General features: G+C 38.7%; 1 protein-coding gene across 1 annotated transcript in view; it reads left to right on the forward strand.

Annotated features, from left to right (window-relative positions):
• LOC126291646 (E3 ubiquitin-protein ligase UHRF1-like) overlaps window positions 1–16,593 on the forward strand; it is a 163,284-nt gene extending 146,691 nt beyond the window's left edge. Inside the window, exons 12-14 of the mRNA XM_049985213.1 lie at window positions 2,975–3,073; window positions 6,201–6,343; window positions 10,031–16,593. Of these exons, the coding sequence (XP_049841170.1) occupies window positions 2,975–3,073; window positions 6,201–6,343; window positions 10,031–10,055 (267 nt within the window). The 3' untranslated portion in view covers window positions 10,056–16,593. The remainder of the gene's footprint in view (window positions 1–2,974; window positions 3,074–6,200; window positions 6,344–10,030) is intronic.
• Window positions 16,594–19,622: the final 3,029 nt, after the last annotated feature.

The following is a 19,622-nucleotide window of genomic DNA, read 5'->3' on the forward strand; positions in this document are numbered from 1 at the left end:
GGCACTTAAATCTATACTCGATGTTAACAAATTTCTCTTCTTCAGAAACACTTTCCTTACCATTGCCAGTCTACATTTTATATCCTCTTTACTTCGACCATCATCAGTTATTCTGCTCCCCAAATAGCAAAACTCATCTACTGCTTTAAGTGTCCCATTTCGTAACATAATTCCCTCAGCATCATGTGATATAATTCGACTAAATTCCATTATCCTCATTTTGTTTTTGTTGATGTTCATCTTATATCCTCCTTTCAAGACAGTATCCATTCCATTCAACTGGTCTTCCAGGTCCCTTGCTGTCTCTGACAGAATTACAATGCCATGGGCAAACCTCGAAGTTTTTATTTCTTCTCCATGAATTTTAATTCCCACTCCACATTTTTCTTTTGTATCACTTAGTGCTTGCTCAGTACGTAGATTGAATAACATCGGGGATAGGATACGACCCAGTTTCACTCCCTTCCCAACCACTGCTTCCCTTTCGTGTCCCTCGACTCGTATAACTGCCAACTGGTACAAATTGTAAATAGCCTTACGATCTCTGTTTTTTACCCCTGCCACCTTCAGAATTTGAAGGCAAGTATTCCAGTCAACATGGTCAGAAGCTTTCTCTAAGCCTACAAATGCTAGAAACATAGGTTTGCCTTTCCTTAATCTGTCTTCTGAGGTAAGAGTTGTATGGTCAGTATTGCCTCACGTGGTCCAGCATTTCTAAAGAAACTGATCTTTCCCGAGGTTGGCCTCTACCAGTTTTTCCATTAGTCTGTAAATAATTTGTTTAGTATTTTGCAACTGTGACTTATTAAACTAATAGTTTGGTAATTTTCACCTCTGTCAACACCTGCTTTCTTTGGGATTAGAAGTGTTCTTCTTGAAGTCTGAGGCTATTTCATTTGTCTCACACATCTTGCTCACCAGATGGTAGAGTCTTGTAAGGCCTGGCTCTCCCAAGGTTATCATTACTTCTAAAGGAGTGTTGTCTATTCCTGGGGCCTTGTTTTGTCTTAGCTCTTTCAGTGCTTTGTCAAACTCTTCACACAGTATCATATCTCCCATTTCATCTTTATCTACATCCTCTTCCATCTCCATAATATTGCCCTCAACTAAATCGCCCTTGTATAGACACTCTATATACCTACTTCCATCTTTCTACCTTCCTTTGTTTGCTTAGAACTTGTTTTCCATCTGAGCTCTTGATGTTAATATAAGTGGTTATATTTTCTCATAAGGTCTCTTTAATTTTCCTGTAGGCAGCATCTATCTTACCCCTGTTGATATAAGCCTCTACATCCTTGTAACCATCCTTGCTTAGCCATTTTGCACTTCCTGTCGATCTCATTTTTGAGATGTTTGTATTCCTTTTTGCCTGCTTCATTCACTGCATTTTTACATTTTCTCCTTTCATTAGTTAAATTCAATATCTCTTCTGTTACCCAAGGATTTCCACTAGCCCATGTCTTTTTACCTACTTGATCTGCTGATGCCTTCACTATTTCTTCTCTCAAAGCTACCAATTCTTCTTCTACTGTGTTTCTTTCCCCCATTCTTGTCAGTCGTTCCCTAATTCTCTCTCTGAAACTCTCTACAACCTCTGGTTCTTTGAGTTTATCCAGGTCCTATCTCCTTAAATTCCTACCTTTTTGCAGTTTCATCAATTTTAATCTACTGTTCATAACCAATAAATTGTGGTCAAAATCCACATCTGCCCCTGGAAATGTCTTACAATTTAAAATCTGGTTCCTAAATCTCTGTTGTACCATTAAATAATCTAGCTAGTATGATAGCAAAAACCTATTTCACCCACTATTCTATATAATAAAGACTCAATAGGGTATTTTAAAAACTTCATTTTTAGTGATTTCAATTTAATCACAAGCTAGTGGTTATTAAACTTTCCTATTATGCACCATTGGCATTGCTGAGGTGATGTGGCTTACAGGTGTCAACAGTGCAAATAGTTGCACCGTATCTGCAAACACAACCGAGGGATATCTGTGAATGGGCCAGACTAACCAGTCATTCCTGAAGAGTGGCAGCAGCCTTTGCAGTATTTCCAGTGATATGAGATGATAATGTCTCTTGTTTTGTCAATTATACTATTTCTCGAGATCCAGACATGTCCTGGTACCCAGCAAAATCCCACCCCATCTGCCGTGGTTTTGGATCTGCTGTAAGGCATCTTTGATGCTCCAAATCATATTTCCTACAGATATATTTGTTGTACCATTTGCAGGCAACTGAGGGGGTCAGTGTAGATGAGAAACTTTGTACTGCAAAGGTGTCGCGCTGTACCATTGCCTGTAGGACTCTCTATGCTTTGGCATTGTAATTTGTTAGTTGTTCTGGGAGGCAAACTCTGAAGACCCGACCGAGAAAAACAGCTTAACGAGCAAATGTATTACCCCGTGTAGATCTATCCATAGCTTTCTCTCGTATATACATGTGGGAACAATAATAGCCTTATAACATTCTCTCAGAATACTCCAAACATTATTTTTACATCTGACAACAGTACACCATTAAGAATGACATGCTGCATTCTGCCTTGTACGGCATTTTGGATCCACTCACAAAACTAGTCTAATATTCCATAAACTAATAGTTGGTTCACTGCAGAATACTATTTAAAGCCTTCTACGTTTGAAGGAATAGAGTATCAATGTGAATGCTGTTGCCTGCATATTTCCGGATCTTGTGGATGAATAGAGCAAACTGTTTTGTAAGATCTCCATTTTTGGAATCCTCCTTAATACTTGTAGACAAGTGTTTCTTTCCCTCTGTCATTTGGTTTTATACTTTTCCAATGTATACTTCCTCCTCCTTTGTGGTTCTTCTCTCCAGTTCCATGAAAACTGCCCCCTTCCTTTACCACATTGAGCCTCAATTGTTTCATGTTCAGTAATTTCCTCCAGGAATATAGACCTCACTGAATTTTTATTTCTCAAATCTACATTTGTGCTTTATTTTGCAGAAATACCTCAAAGCTATTCAGGAGAATTTTACGTGCATCTGTTGCCAAGAATTGTTGTACCTGCCAATAACGACACCATGCAGCCACAATGTATGTTTGGTAAGTGACAAAAAGATTATGGTTGATCAGTTAATTCATTTCATTGTCTGTCTGTGGGTACTCTTCACAATATTTATTTATGGTGTGGTGCAAATCAATAGAATTACAAAAATTTTTCTCATTGAGTTTTTGAAATTATATTTAACTTAAGACTTTATATGCAAGGAGTGTTTGGAAATCAAACAATGGAAAATCTAGGATGGAATGTAACAATATTAGAGAAGGAAAGTTGCTACACACACACACACACACACACACACACACACACACACACACACAAAACTTACTGTCTCAGACAACTGAAACCACACTGCGAGCAGCAACACCAGTGCATGATGGGAGTGGTGACTGACTGGGGGTAAGGAAGAGGCTGGGGTGGGAAGGGGGAGGGAGAATATGGTGGGGTGGTGGACAGTGAAGTGCTGCAGTTTAGGCAGAGGGCAGGAGAGAAGGTGGGGGGGGGGGGGGGGGTAAGTAGCGGAAAGGAGAGAAATAAAAAGACTGCGTGTGGCGGTGAAATGATGGCTGTGTAGTGCTGGAATCGGAACAGGGAGGGGGCTGGATGTGTGAGGACAGTGACTAACGAAGGATGTGGCCAGGAGGGTTACAGGAACGTAGGAAGCAATGCAGGGAAATTTCCCACCTGCACAATTCAGAAAAGCTGGTGTTGGAGGGGAGGATCCATATGACACAGGCTGTGAAGCAGTCATTGAGATGAGGGATATCATGTTTGGCAGCATGTTCAGTAACAGGGTGGTCCACTTGTTTTTTGGCCATAGTTTGTCAGTGGCCGTTCATCCGGACAGTGCTTGCAGCTTAGCTAATAAATCGCATGACTGGTTTCACAGGTAGCTCTGCCTTTGATGTGATAGGTGATGTTAGTGACCGGACTGGAATAGGTGGTGGTAGGAGGATGTTTGGGACAGTGTCTATTACAGGGGTAAGAGCTATGAGGTAAGGGATTGGGAGCAGGGGTTGTATAAGGACGGATTAGTATTCTGTGTAGGTTTGGTGGATGGCGGAATACCACTGTAGGAGGGGTGGAAAGGATAGTGGGCAGGGCATTTGTCATTTCAGGGCACAACGAGAGGTAATTGAAACCCTGGTGGAGAATGTAATTCAGTTGCTCCTGTCCCTGATGGTACTGAGTTACGAAGAGAATGCTCCTCTGTGGCCCGACTGTGGGACTTTGGGAGGTGGTGGGAGACTCGAAAGATAAGGCATGGGTGATTTGTTTTTTTACAACGATGGGAGGGTAATTACAGTCAGTGAAGGCTTCAGTGAGACCCTCTGTATATTTTGAGAGGGACTACTCGTCACTGCAGATGCGGCAACCGTGGGTGGGTAGGCTGTATGGAAGGGACTTCTTGGTATGGAATGGGCGGCAGCTGTGAAAGTGGAGGTATTGCTAGTGGTTAGTTCATTTGATATGGACAGAGGTTCTGATGTAGCCATCTCTGAGGTGGGGGTCAACATCTAGGAAGGTGGCTTGTTGGCTTGAGTAGGACCAGTTGAAGCAAATGGTGGAGAAGTTGTTAAGGTTCTGGAGGAATGTGGATAGGGTGTCCTCACCTTCAATCCAGGTAGCAAAGATGTCAATGAATCTGAACCGGATAAGGGGTTTAGGATTCTGGATTTTTAGGGAAGGTTCCTCTAGATGGCCCATGAATAGGTCGGCATAGGATGGTGCCACGCAGGTGCTATCAGCTCGGAGACCGTGGCAGCGGTTACCCTTGATGCTGCGTCACAGACAGGTGCGCCTGTGATGGTGTACTCAACGATGAACCTGGGTGCACGAATGGCAATACGTCATTTTTTCGGATGAATCCGGGTTCTGTTTACAGCATCATGATGGTTGCATCTGTGTTTGGCGACATCGCGGTGAACGCACATTGGAAGCATATATTCATCATCGCCATACTGGCGTGATGGTATAGAGTGGAGTGCCATTGGTTACACGTCTCAGTCACCTCTTGTTCGCATTGATGGCAATTTGAACAGTGGACGTTACATTTCAGGTGTGTTACCATCCGTGGCTCTACCCTTCATTCGATCCCTGCGAAACCTTTCATTTCAGCAGGATAATGCACAACCACCTGCTGCAGGTCCTGTACAGGCCTTTCGGGATACAGAAAATGTTCTACTGCTGCCCTGGCCAGCACATTCTCCAGATCTCTCATCAATTGGAAATGTCTGGTCAATGGTGGCCGAGCAACTGGCTCGTCACAATGCGTCAGTTACTACTCTTGATGAACTGTGGTATCGCGTTGAAGCTCCATGGCCAGCTGTACCTGTACACGTCATCCGAGCTCTGTTTGACTTAATGCCCAGGCGTATCAACGCTGTCATTACGGCCAGAGATGGTTGTTCTGGGTGCTGATTTCTCAGTGTCTATGCACCCAAACTGCGGGAAAATGTAATCACACGTCAGTTCTAGTATAATATATTTGTCCAATGAATACCCGTTTATCATCTGCATTTCTTCTTGGTGTAGCAATCTTAATGGCCAGTAGTGTACTTTCCAAAACACATTGTTTTTTGCTGTATTTTTTTCCTAAAATGCCATCAAGTTCTACACTGGTGTATAAAATCCTTAAAATCCGATTGGTAAGTTTTACAGCTACAGGGAATGTATATTGTCATATGACATGGAAAAAAGTGCTTTCGCCTGGGGTATAGTGTATTTTCACCTGGGGAAAAAAGTGTGTTGTTATCCGGGAAATCTAGAAATTCTTTTTTCTTGCCCACATATACGCCCTGAGTCAGCACTCAAATACATGTAAGATGCATTGACTGAAAGTCATATAATAAATCCTGATTATTATGTACACCCTGAAAATGTCTTCATCTTCTATTTTCCCCTGTATATTCACCCAAATTACCTACACTCTTCCTTCTCTTCCAAGAAGACTAACCAATTATGTTCTTAAAAAATTCATTTATTTTGTTTTGTTGGTGAAATTTTGGGCTTGACTGTCATGCTTGTAGGAAAAGAGAGTTAATACCACTTTATCAGTATGCTGTTGTTATTATTATAATAAAGCTGTGTCATTGTGGATTTATTGAAAAACAGTAAACTGACATGAGAATTATTGGTGTTGATCAGTTTGCATTTATTTCTTTTCAGGGATGTCTGCAGAACTCTTTCCAGGCAGAAGTGTACAAGTGCCCAACATGCAAGGGAGACTTGCCTGACAGTTTCCCATTTGTTGTGAATGAACACTTGTTTGAAGCCCTGAAAGCATTCTTTCCGGGATACAGACCCAGCAAGTAGGTGTTTGTTGTACAGGCTCTGTGCGGAGCTAAAAAAACTCATTCCACACTTGGAAACTAAAATCTGACCATATTTTTAAAACTATTTATTTATCTTTTCCCCTCTCTTTTCCTCGTACACATTCATTTGACACCTTATATGGTAGAAATATTTAGTCCAACCTATAAAAGGCATTTCTTACACTTAATTCTGATTCAACATATTCTGTGTGTTTCTTTGTTTGTTCAGTGTTATTTCAGTTCCTTTTGTCCTTATAAGGTGAAACAGAAGGTCTTTTCAACTGTGAAACAATAAACAAATTTATTGAGCTGACTTACGGAATTGGTAGATGTCTAATTTGTAGCAAACAATCTCATGTTTCACATAAAAATATCAAGTGTCATTTTAGTTCAGTGTAATTACCATTTGTGATGCAGCAGACATCCCACTGGTAATTAATTTCTTCCCACACTTGTAGCAGCAAATTGGCTATAACTTGTGCAATGGCAGTGTAAATTCAGTTTTCCAGGTTGGCTAAGTTGTTTGTTAGGGAAGGAACATACACATGGTCTTTAATGAAACCCCAAAGAAAGAAATCCCATGGTGTCAAGTCTGGGGAGCGAGGTGGCCATGCGATTGGCGCTTCTCCGCCAATACAGCGAAATGGGAAGTGATTGTTGAGAGACATCAAATTTCCATGAGTAAAAGAGGTGGTGCAGTCATTGATCTGTAAAATTAAAATGTTTCCAAGCATATCTGGATGCACAATACACAATACGAGAACTGCCACCTATAACTTCAGGTGACTAGCCGTGTTGCTAGCAGACACAACCCAGCCCCGATAAGAGGAAAAATTGAGGGAAAAAAAATAAATTTGTAAATAGTCTTAAAAATAATGATTTATATACTGAAGGAAAGCAGTGGTAACACTCTCGCTACACAATAGCTCAGGTTCTGGGAAATTACAATCAAGCACACAAATGGCTGCTATTTACGTAGATTGTGATTGGTGTAGTTTTAAAATACTTTTCCATTTAGTGTTGTATTATGTTAAGGTCAATAGTAGTGACTTTTAACGTGTAGTTCTTCCTATGTTGAAGTCACCACACTAACGGAAAAATGCAGTTATGTCTTGTATTTCTATCCAGCAATACCTAAGATTAAATACAATAAATTGATCGAAATTAATCTGACATTATTTTGTCTAAACATGTATGTAAGAGGTTGCACTCTAGAACTGTTCCTATAACAGAAAAAATTAATTTTTTTACTTGTAATCTTTTAGAGTAGCCAAGAATCACTACTAACAAAACCCAACTCAATCACTTGTTAACATAAGTCACAGACCTTCAGTGCACTCATCTCCCTATTGAGCTTTTAGTAAAATCACAGTAAAGGTAGTTATATTTTGCTACCTTCTTATTTACGCATAATACCTTCACCAAAAATCCAAAGTATTTTAGATCTATGAATTTTGATAGATACAGTTGGTGATGTATTTTGTTGCTATGGCATCGCCTGTCCGTAATATAAATAATGTCTCTGTCTTTATGATACAAAACTACATTTGTGAACTATCAACTTTGGAACAAAAAGAAACTAGTCCTTCGTATTTTCTGTACCTTTAAATAGATAACTGACTCTTACATCCTTACTGGTAAATACTTTGGATCGCTTATCTTGCATTCATTTGTCACTCGGGAATCACTTACTTTGACAGGTCTTTTCTACTTGTTAATATTACACAGTTTAAGATCTCACTTGTTTCTGACGTAAGTTATTATTTCTCTCAAATAACAATTATGTAGTAACTTTGGGCTAAATGAGAATGCGGGGCTTTTGATTTTTGAACAAAATAACAGTTTATTCTTTTCTTCTTGCTAACTCTGTACAGACAAAACTAATCCCCACTGTAAGTGAAATGAAGTAATAAAAAAAAATCAAAAAAATTGTAGGTGCTACCACCTCAATTTAAAACACATTTTACAGAATTCTCAGCCATTTCAAGTGTTAGCAATCCTCAATCCTACTAACAAAACCTCAATGAAAATGTCACTTGTCACTATTTATTACAAGAATAATGGTTGCGATGGAATTCCACTTAAACATGGTTCAACTAGTCTCTGGATCACCATGAACTGTTACAATCGCAACTCTGAGTGAGGTAAACTTTAAAGAAAAAACTTCCGGTCTGGGTGTTCCAGTAACAACCTTCAAATCTCTTCAAAAATTGAGAACTCCTCTCGACAATAAAATAATTCAGTATCCACAAAATCCTACTCACCTATCACCTCAAATACCAAATCCATCCAATACATTCATGACTGTTACTCTATGCCTCAGATAATGCCTTCATTAACTTTTACATTTAATCACAGCATTCAATTTATAGGCACGCTACAAATACACCATAACTGGAACCCCAACTCAAATAACTTCAGTCCACTCGCTGAAATAAAATAATATTTCGTCGATTCATGACTCTCAGTCCTTAAATAGTTCATAACTGTATTACAAGTACAAACTTAAAACCCCATTCAGCTAATTGAAGAATATGTCACTGTGACAATTCTTAAAATCAAGGAGCATAGTAAAATTAAATTATTTCCAATCTTTAATATCCATCCCTATGTCAGATGCTGCAATCTTTCACCAAAGTGCAGGCACTTTCAGTCATATTTCTAAAATTGTGGAAACTTTCCACTTGCAACATAAATTGATACAACTGTCCAATTAAATAATATTGATAGCTAACCACATTAACTCAAGTTAACGAACAAACAGCAACTACATGACTGGTCCTTCTGACCCCTCTACACATAATCTTAATTCCTCGTAAGTGTCTTTCCCTGTTCCTCAATAGTAACTGCCTTTCCTCAGGCATAAAACAATAGCTGAATCATTGACAAATGCACAGCATCACCATTATTCCTCAACAATTACCAATAAGCAATAAATGACCATCGATTGTTTTTATATCAGCCAGCTGGTGGACTATGGTTTCTAGCTCCACTGCTCTGCAGTTTTCTTTGGGTTCACAGATGATCTTTGCTACAATCTCCTGAACATGCTGTACAAGGTACTCGAGTATCTGCACAAATACACAAGACATACATTACATACAGAAAGGTAAAACTTATTTGCATAGAGAAAGCTGTTTCAAAACAGTGAAACAAGCTTAAAAAACTTACATCACCAAAATGTGCGAAATTATTCCATCCCGGCACAAATACTAGTGATGGTTTTCTCTGTAAAGAAGAAAGCGCCATAGCTGGTGATCTATCATGTCACTGTGAACAACCCATCTCAACAAAGTTCTTGTGCCAAGGGTAAATTGTAGGCCTCCTTGGAGGTTCTGTAGTGTATTCAGTGTGAAATTCACACTGAACAGCTGTTGCAGAGTTCATTGTATGAAATCGAAACACACAGTGAGCACATTCTTCACCAGTGAAAGTAGACATCTTAACTGTGCATTACGCTGACGCTCCTGGTGGCAGAATGAGGTGCGGATGTACTACATGAATCAAACTTGAGACTGTAGCTACAAAATGATTAATATATGGATTCTGTAAGTTATTTCTATATCATTCCAAAGTTGTAAAGTACTTTTTGTTTCACCTTGTATTTATCTTTAATTTATTATTATTATTATTATTATTATTATTATCTTTATTTATTTATTTTATTTTTTTAATTTTTTTAAGTGGGACAGTGCTGCACTACAGTTGAGCTTCAAAGAAGGCCACGAGCAGGATAGAATCATCAAGTATTAAAAGGGCTGTGTTGTATAGCTTAGGAGTTTTTGTGCTTGACTATAGATTTAGTTGTAAGCATTTCGTGTCATTTATATTGAATTTTAAAACAAATGTAAAACCAAATGTCCCTTTGAATGTGTTGCAAGTGCTGAGAATTTCTTTCTCATGTTGTGTACTATTACTGGAGTGATTTCACTTCTCAGATTTTTAATGATTTTAGTTCAGATTTGCTATGTTTGTTTGTGTTACTGTCCAGTTATATGTGTACTTGGCTATCTATTGTACCAAGAAATGCCCTGTTCTGTACAGGCAGTTCTATATTGAACAGTGTAGACACTAATTACCAGTACATTGCTTATTTTATAGTTGCTAGTTTTTTGTCTTACGTACCGTTTCTGTTGTTCATTACTTAGTTCTACTGTGCTAATGTCGGGACTGCTTTAATAATTAGTTATGAAGAGATCAGTGTGTTATCTTTCATTAATAATCTTTTTTGTAATGAATTTATTGCTAAAGAAGCTTGAATCAAATGTTACATTGCTTTTAATGTATACATCTTAATTATCAGTGTTCATATAACACATGTATTTTTGGTTAATATTGTGACTGTGATGATAAGTATATTGTTAATGCTATATTGCTGTATGAAAGGCATTGCATGCATCATAAATTTTGGAAATGGTGGTACAAAATAGCTAGTGTGTTTCCATGGATCCTTTTAACTTCCTCGGTAATATAAATAATTTATATGTATAGAGTTTTGTGTAGCCTTGTGAAATTTTAAAAAATCTCTTAAATAAAATATTACTTGATAGTATGTGTGTAGCAATAATTGTAACTACATAGTATTTTAATTGATATTACTGATGTATATTCATTTTTCTTTATGAAATATTGAGTAGCCATTCTTCTGGTATGCTTCATTCTGAAGAATTACATTTTATTCTTTCATTTTGATGTATCAGTAACTATGATTTGTAATCAAATTTTAGCACCTTTCTTGCCATACTTTTCCTTTGGTCTGTAAAAATAGAGTGGCAGCTATATCTACCACCTCTCATATTCCAGGACTGATTTTGGAAGCATACTTTTTAACAGACTAAGTTGTCACCTACTTAACTTTCAATTTATCCTTATTTGTACTCACTGCTCTACATAGATATATTATGGTTGTGCCAACCAGGAGCATATTTTCCCTACATATGTTTATAAATATGGTAAAAATATTGCTAATTTCATACAGAAATCTCTCTCTTCTCTGTCTCCCCCCTCTCTCTTTCTCACCCTCTCCCTCCTCTCTCTTTTTCACCCCCCCCCCCCCCCCCCCCAAACAGTGCTACATACAATGTTCCAAAAGTGTAGTATTTATTCAGGTAGTAGCACAGTTGCAGACACGGAAATGATATTTATTACTTAGCTGCAAGGTCTTATATACACAGTGATTTAACAGAGATCTGATATTTTTGATTTTTTTATTCTTTGATTGATTTATATTGTAGGTTATTTAAGAAATGTATGGACACGACAATGAGTTATCTTAAATATTCACATGTGCTAACTCGATTGCACAAGGGAAGGGGCGTAGTACTTAATATTTTTGGCAGAGAGAATTATTTTAGCATATATGTTATGATAAGAAACATATTCTGTAGAATGAAACTTGTAGATGGCTCAATTACAAGGTGTCCTGCTCTGAATGTTGACACATGGGACTGACTGCTGTTATTTTTGGTATATATTATATTTCCATGGTTACATATATTTGTTTGAAATATATTGACAACAGTGTGGTAATTTACATCTGCTAGTGTAAAAGAATCGGGCAGATTTCAAGTAAAAATACTGAAATATGAATTTAAATTCAGAGTATGCAATTAAAGATGAATAGTTCCACAAAACAGAATATTGTATCAACCTACTAAATTCTGAGACAGGAATGACTGGAATAAGGCCAACGTACATGTAAATTTAAAAACACACAAACTCTGGCTTCAGAAACTTCTGAAAATTGCCCTACTCCAGTTGTTCCTGTCAGTGTGCAGAGACAGTTTCTCTGTTCCATACTGTGATGCTGACTTTTACCTGTGCAGAAGATACTGACTTAAATAAGATGAACTGCTGCTTCGATTGTTCGTCATCAGCATCTACTGTATATAATGCTCAGACTGTACCATTTACGAAGGGTAGTCAGAAAGTGAGTTACACTTGCATATTATCGGCCTATAACAGTTCATTGGTAAGAGCATTATACCACAGATGGTACACATTCACTAATCTGCTTCTCTATGTACTGTCGAAAGGAAAATGCACTTAAGAAAACTGTAAAATTTGGCACTAGCCTGTAAGTTCAGGAGGCAAAATTCTTAGTATGGCCATAAACACACACAGAAGTTAAGAAACTATCACAGCTTTCAGAAATATGTGTCTGTAGGGAGTGCTAAGAATTTCTTTCCCTGAATGCAAGGACTAGTCCAAAATTCTATCCTGGAATTTTGTGTTTCTCTATGTAATTACGCAGGTTCAGTAACTGTATTAAATGTGTGCCAGAATGTAGCACTGAGCATTCCGTGCCCTCCCAATAGAAATCTGTGCAATATTGTAGGTGGCAATAGGGTCCACATCCACCATAAACCATGCGAATGCTGCGCTGGCATTGTTTGGACTAAAATAGCTCTGTACCTTGATTTCATTGTTCCACATTTTCTGTCATTGAGGCATTTTGAAATTTTTGTGTAGTGAAACACATGAAAATGGTCACACTCCGGTTTGAGCCCAAGCACCCACGAAACAAAATGGTGCTAAAAACATAGGAGGTTCACTGGAGCTCACAAATGTAGGCATGGCACCAAGTGTATGTAGAGCTAAAGTGAAAGAGTATGCCACTCACGAACGTAAGAACTGATCGGACTGCATATAGGGATGTCTTGCAAATCTGGATGCCCGTAATGTCATGTCCTTAATTCTGAAGTCTGGCGGACCTTGTGCTTTTACCATTGTGAGATTTTATGGTAATTATGTTCATCTTGATGAGTTGTACTGAACAAAAATTTGAAAATGGCTTCACAGCTGAAAGTTTGCAGCAACGAAACAAAAATAAAGTAAAATGCATCTTCGTATTTTCTTGGTGTATTGACCGATCCTTAGAGCGTGGGTGTCATCTGCAAAAAGCTCCATTTCTTCAACTGGGATATCAGCCTTGTGGTCATCTTTTGTCTAAGCCAAACGAATAAAGGTAAAGCACTTGCACCCATCCTTTTAAAGCCGAGTGCCATACCACTGCGCTTGCAGTCACAGATACGTGGAGATCAGATGTATTGCTCACCAGCAAAGAACTTTTTACGAATAGAATCTGTGGGTAGACACTCGATCTGCCAGTAGTACCTGAGCTGTAGCCACATCCTAATTAAATCCTTTGGCAAGCTAAATTTCACTGCTTAATTGACCACAGAGTCCCAGAATGGTGAAGTTTGTGCTAGAATTTTGACTTGGTCAAATGGTATAGAATGGCCAGTATCAATGCAATCGTCTGCCAAATGTGATTCGGTGGGTTGTAAGAGCCGGGTTTACCTACAGTTTTCTGAGCATCTCTCTCTCACGGGCTGTATGCATCAGCTGCTCAATGTATCAAAATGGGCTACACGTTTCGTCTGCCCAAAGCATGAAAGGATGTGGCAGAACACTGCATCAACACTGAACACTTTACACTGTTTGACAGTGTCAAAATTCTAGTGTTGACTTCACTGTTCAGGAAGCCAGTGGTGAAGTAAGCAGTGGAAATTCATTTGGTGGATAATTTAGTTTTTAGTGCCTGGGCAATGTGTGGAACCCAGTACTTCATTTGAAGAACTCACAGAATTGTTACAGTGGAAGTTCTATTGGTGCATTGATATCCAAACATGGATCGAGTATCTAGCCATATGGTAACTTGTACTAAGCTTTTTGCCATCAAATGGTATTTCTGGCCCTCGTGTATCTGTGATGGCATACATAGTGATCCGGAAGTTGGGTTTAAACAGACTGAGGTGTGTGCAATAACTTCAGATGGCGGCACACTCGAAAGGTGGCCAAAAGATATACAGCCAAAATATTGGTTGAAAAAAAAAGAAATTCGTACATATGAACGTCCTCTGGAAAATTTAAACCTTCTAGTAACAGGGAGAATGGCAGAATATTATCGTTCGAGATCTGTACCTCGATCATGGAGCTAGCGTAAGAAGATAGATTGCTACTGACAAATTGGTGACCACGCACCTATGTATTATTTCAATTTACTCCTGCAAGTGGGAAATCACACCTATCAAAGCCTGTGCTGTGCTGGCCTTATAAGGAGGTGCTGCACTGTCTTGTAAGAGAGCAATGCTTCTGTTTGTCTTTCTACACACCTTGTTCCACAGAAGTGTGCACATAGCCTTTAGCATATCACGTTACGATACACAATTAATGAGTTCCCCTTTCAGGATTAACTCACTGTACGTAACACATTCACAGTCGTAGAAAACTATTCCCTGTGGGGAGTGGGACAACTTAAAATTTTATTTCTATTGGTAGTGAAATGTGTGTCTCTCTCCCTTGCCACTGTCTCCCAATGGTTATGATGCAGCTTAAGAACACATTATCATCCACAGCATATTGTCCCAGGAAATGCATGGTAGTCTCAGACCTTCTCAACTTTGCTCATCCGGCACATCTGTCCAACCACTTTTTTTATGGTGGTGACTGATTCACTACAGCAGAACCTCATATTTTTACATATTATGTAATACACTTTTGGCACCACTATGAGACAGGTGTTACTCACTTTCCAGACACTCTACGTATCTGTTTTTATACTATATATGTTTTTAATTGTTATGTTAGTAATCAATATCATCATCATATGTATATCAGGTGAATAAAACATGTTTTTGTACATAAGAATTCCTTCTGTATGTTTGTGAAAGATATATGTCTGTTCATTGTATGTCATAATAAGAAGTTACCCTACATTTTCACTTTGAATAAAAAAATGAGAGGAACAGAAACTTCTATCACTTTGTTGAACTGGATCCATATGTAGAAGAATGCTAAAGACTAAACACTTGTGGTAGCTACTGTTGTTTGGCTTTTTCTACCTGGTAATTAAAATTCGTTAACTTCACAAGTGTTTCACTTTATGGTAAAGCATCATCAACAAGAGTTTTGTAAACATTTTGCAAGCTTAATCCTTTTTAACATTTTGAGAGTTACAAAAAAGTTTTGTTTGTGTATATGTTTTGTGCACAAGACTTGTGTTTATTGCTCCTTTTCACATGTATTTTGATTACTACTTGAATTTCTCTTACCTTTTTTTTATTTTGCAGTCATTATGAGACATATTGTTGGTAGTAGTATCATATTGCGTCTTGTCACTAATGACAGTTCTCTGGACATTCTCGCTAGTGTTTTGCAAAAAAAATCTTCTTCCCTCCAGGAGTTCCCATTTTATTTCAAGGAGCTTTTCTGTAGTATTCGTGTGTTTATAGAAGTTATTGATAACAAACCTAGCACCATACCTCTGAATTTTTTTAATCCCATGTGATGGGGAAGCTGAACACTCAAGCAGTAGTAAAAAATGTCCCATTACAGTATCCTTTATAGATGAGCTACACTCTCCTAGAATTATCCCAACAAGCTCAAGTCGACCTTATGCTCTCATTCCATATTATGTCACATTACAGCATTACGCGTAGATAATTACTTGCCATAGCTGTGTCAATGAGCACATTACTAGTACTTTATTTGTGTATTACACTATTGTTTTCCCTTCTCATCTTCATCAGCTTTGATTTCCACACATTAAGAGGAAGTTGACATTCATCATTTCAAATAGAAAGTCTGATCAGGTTGTGCTGTATCCTCATACCGGCACTCAAAGATGACACTTTCCCATACACTACTGTGTCATTAACCAACAGTCACTGATTGCTGATGATACCCTTTGTCACAAAGGAAGACGTGATGTTCAAGAGAACTTACTGGTTTCTGTTGCTTAAAAAGTTCACTGTATGTGTGTGTGTGTGTGTGTGTGGGGGGGGGGGGGGGTCATCTTATTTTAATATGTGTGAAAATTACAGCAGTTGTTTTAGCAGTGACAGTAGGTATGCTCCAAACTGGGAGGCTTGTGGGAAGAAAGGAGTGCATGAAAGGCTGAATGGGTATGTGACAAAAAGAAGAGTATGTGTTTGATTTTTTAAATATGCACTTCACCTGAATTTCATAAAACTTTGTGCTATAGGGGCTTCATACTAATGCTACTGTATCTGATTAAACTCTGTACTAATCAAAATGTAAAAAAAATGTGATATGGATGCAAAATGTTAACAGTGTCACCTCTTGTGATAGTTTACCTATAGCGAAGACACATCCGGTGGATAGCCTTCTTAATCTGTAATACGCATAAGAAATAAAAAGCCAAATAAAACTTGTTGTATAACAACTGCTGTGAATGATGACCATTTAATCAAATGTAATATTTAGTAACATTTATGATTAAAGTCAATAAAAATACACGCATGCCTGTCCGAAATTTCATTTGCAGGTGGGTCAAACAGCTTGAGGGCTAGGAACAGCATCACATGATATGCAGATGTAATAATTTTAATTTTGAAAATCAATTTCAGTCAACACTGACTATTCTCAGATAGTAAAAGACATATAGGTATTGCTATTGTGCAACGCACAGTTAAATGTGTTTCCTGCCATGAGAACACTTAGAGTGTAACTGAAATTGATTGTCAAAATAAAAATAAGTTCAGCTGTGTGTTACGTAACAGTTCCTACTATATATGTTTTTAAGAAAACTGAAGTAATAATTTTTCACCTCCCAGGAGGCTTACCACTCTTTGCTGAGTTCATGCTTGGCTACCACAGGGCCCCAGCATTTGCTGCACCTCTTTCACTTTCCACACTGCATGTCTATCTTCCTCCTATTCTTTTTTCCTCTCTTGGGGAAAATGTCAGATCTGGGAATGTGTTCTGAAGTTTCGGTAGCCTGACATCAGAACAGTCACTAAACCATTATTTTCTTTCCTTCTTTCTTCATCTCCATCTCCTACCCTTCCTCCACTTTAGCATTTGAGGTTTCTCTTTGTTTCTTCTTCGTCCCTGTGTGCTCCTGATGGTCGACCCACACATTTGACGTGTAACAGGTGGCTAAGTAACGCGTAATTCGCATTCGTGTGTCAACAGTTAGGGTTCACACGTGGAGTCTGTGCAGGATATGGCAGCTGATGTGCAGTGACCTATTTTTGTCCATGTCCTGCAATATCTCTCAAACAATTTTACAGAATCCTACCATTTTGTCAATGGTCGTAGTTATTATAATATTTACATGGAAGTAACACTGCACGAAATTTGAAAAAGTTTTCAATGAAAGAATAGGAGTCACTATGATTTTGAAGTTGATGCATGTTATTTTTTAATGTGTTATTGCGTATGAAATTAATTAACATATCAAATTTTTCTGTAAACTTGAGTGGATGTTTCAGTCCATCGAGAAAACTGATATAGCACATTCATTTGCAATCGTGCTGCGCCAGCGATAAAGGCAAAGTGAAATACCCACAACATTCCTCATATTTCATAAATGGTTTGAGATATTGAAATGAGATTTTGGCAAATGATAGCATGCAAAGAGGAGAGTATTTTGCCATATGGCTATTATGGAAAAATTCATTATGTACAGTGTTATTCCTCCAACTACAGTCTTTTTTATGGAAGAATGTAATTTTTAGGGACTATCGATAGCTGGTGGAAAGAGAAATGCTAGGATTTTTGAAACAACATAAGTGAAGACATCACACATTTATTTTGTACTGAGGATATGCTTTTCCTTCAGTTCCTCTCTTAATAAACTTAACAAATCACTGTTTCAGAATTCTTTCACGATTGCATCTGCACAACATGTTAGTGAGGTGAAACTGTGTAAACTCAGCCGTGTTTTGGCAAAATAAGCAAATTTTAATATGTCAACAAAAGAAATGTGTAGGTTGTGCTCAAAATTCACCAATTATGATCCTTCTTCGAAAGCTACAAATGGTTAACAAGCCAAGCGAAAATAAATTGCTACATTTTCAGTGGAATCCTTTTTAGATACTAACCAAAGCAGAGGTGACAGACCTTTTTGAATGGTCACCGCACAAGTGTGTGTGTGGAGTGGCTCTACTTAATTTTTACAACTTGAGCATAGTCTTCAGTTTAGAATGGCACTTCCCCTCAAGTGCTTGGCATTTCTATTACGGTATCTGACCATAAGCCTCACCACTGCCACTCTCCCCACACGATCCATGCTGACTGTGAATTTACCGGCCACAATATTCCATTCAGACTCTACCCCCTGGTACAGGCCAGGCACAGGGAGGAGTCTGAGCTGTTACCTTCCCAAATTGCCAATTGTCCCTGTGTCAGGAGTCCAGGGGTGTGTGTCCTGAGTTATGAACAATCACCACCTCTGAGCGGCCCCCAGTTCGAAGGAGTGTGCCATTGGAGATGCTGGCAATCACGGGGGACTACTACTTTTTTTGTGCTGAGCCAATCATCTTCATCTCAGTCTACATCTATTAAACATAATGAGGCTAAAGTTTCACTCTCCCAGCTGAACTTAGGTCCCTCAAAGTATCATGTACTGAGGTTCAGTCCCTTGCTATGGTTAATCTGTTTATTATTCAGAAAGTTGTTAAATGCAGTTGCAGGCCCCATGAAACCCTGCTCTCATTTTTGTAATGGGACTTTTGTTTCTGGAGAGCAGTTGTGGTTTTCAAGCCCAACAGCTGCTTACAGCTTCACTCCTCCATAGCTATCCTGTTCGTGTCAAGTCCTACCGAATGCTAATGCTGAATTCTTTGCATCATGTTGTTTACATTTGGCTGCTTGATGGTCAGATGGAGGGAGAAATCCAAACTTGTCTCTCTGATCAGTGCATCACTGTTAATGATTGGCTAATGAAAAGGCTGATGCAACTTTATTCCCCCCCCCCCCCCCTTACCACACACACACATACTCACACACACACACACACACACACACACACACACACACACACACACACACACTTGTTTTCTCGCTTTTGACCAAGTAATGCTTCCATTGAAGACCAAAGCAGGCTATGAAGTCATCACAGCCTGACCAGTGTCAATGCACAACTACACTTGCATGCTCTGTCAAAACACGATCAAATGTGTTGCTTGTAGTAGGGGTGCTCATGAGAATGATTGCCCACCTCCTCTTCGTCACTTCGTCAGTTATAATCACAACCATGCTGCCCCATCCCAAGACTGTCCTGTGTATCTCGATGAATGGCCGTCCAGGAGGTCCGGGTGAAGGAAAAAGTACCTTACTCTGTCACTCAGAAATTGTCAGCTAGTCAAAAGCCCTGCATCTTACTCTCCGGCACTTGCAGTACTGTTCTTGCTACACCTTGCTTCATGGAGGACATGGCCACACAGATGTGACCTCCATTTCAGCACTGCAGTTGTAAAATTGCCCAGTATCGTAGTAGTGTCCCCGTCTCCTCCCCCTACAGCTG

The sequence above is a fragment of the Schistocerca gregaria genome, chromosome 9 (genome assembly GCF_023897955.1).
Source record: "Schistocerca gregaria isolate iqSchGreg1 chromosome 9, iqSchGreg1.2, whole genome shotgun sequence".
NCBI classification, from domain to species: domain Eukaryota; kingdom Metazoa; phylum Arthropoda; class Insecta; order Orthoptera; family Acrididae; genus Schistocerca; species Schistocerca gregaria.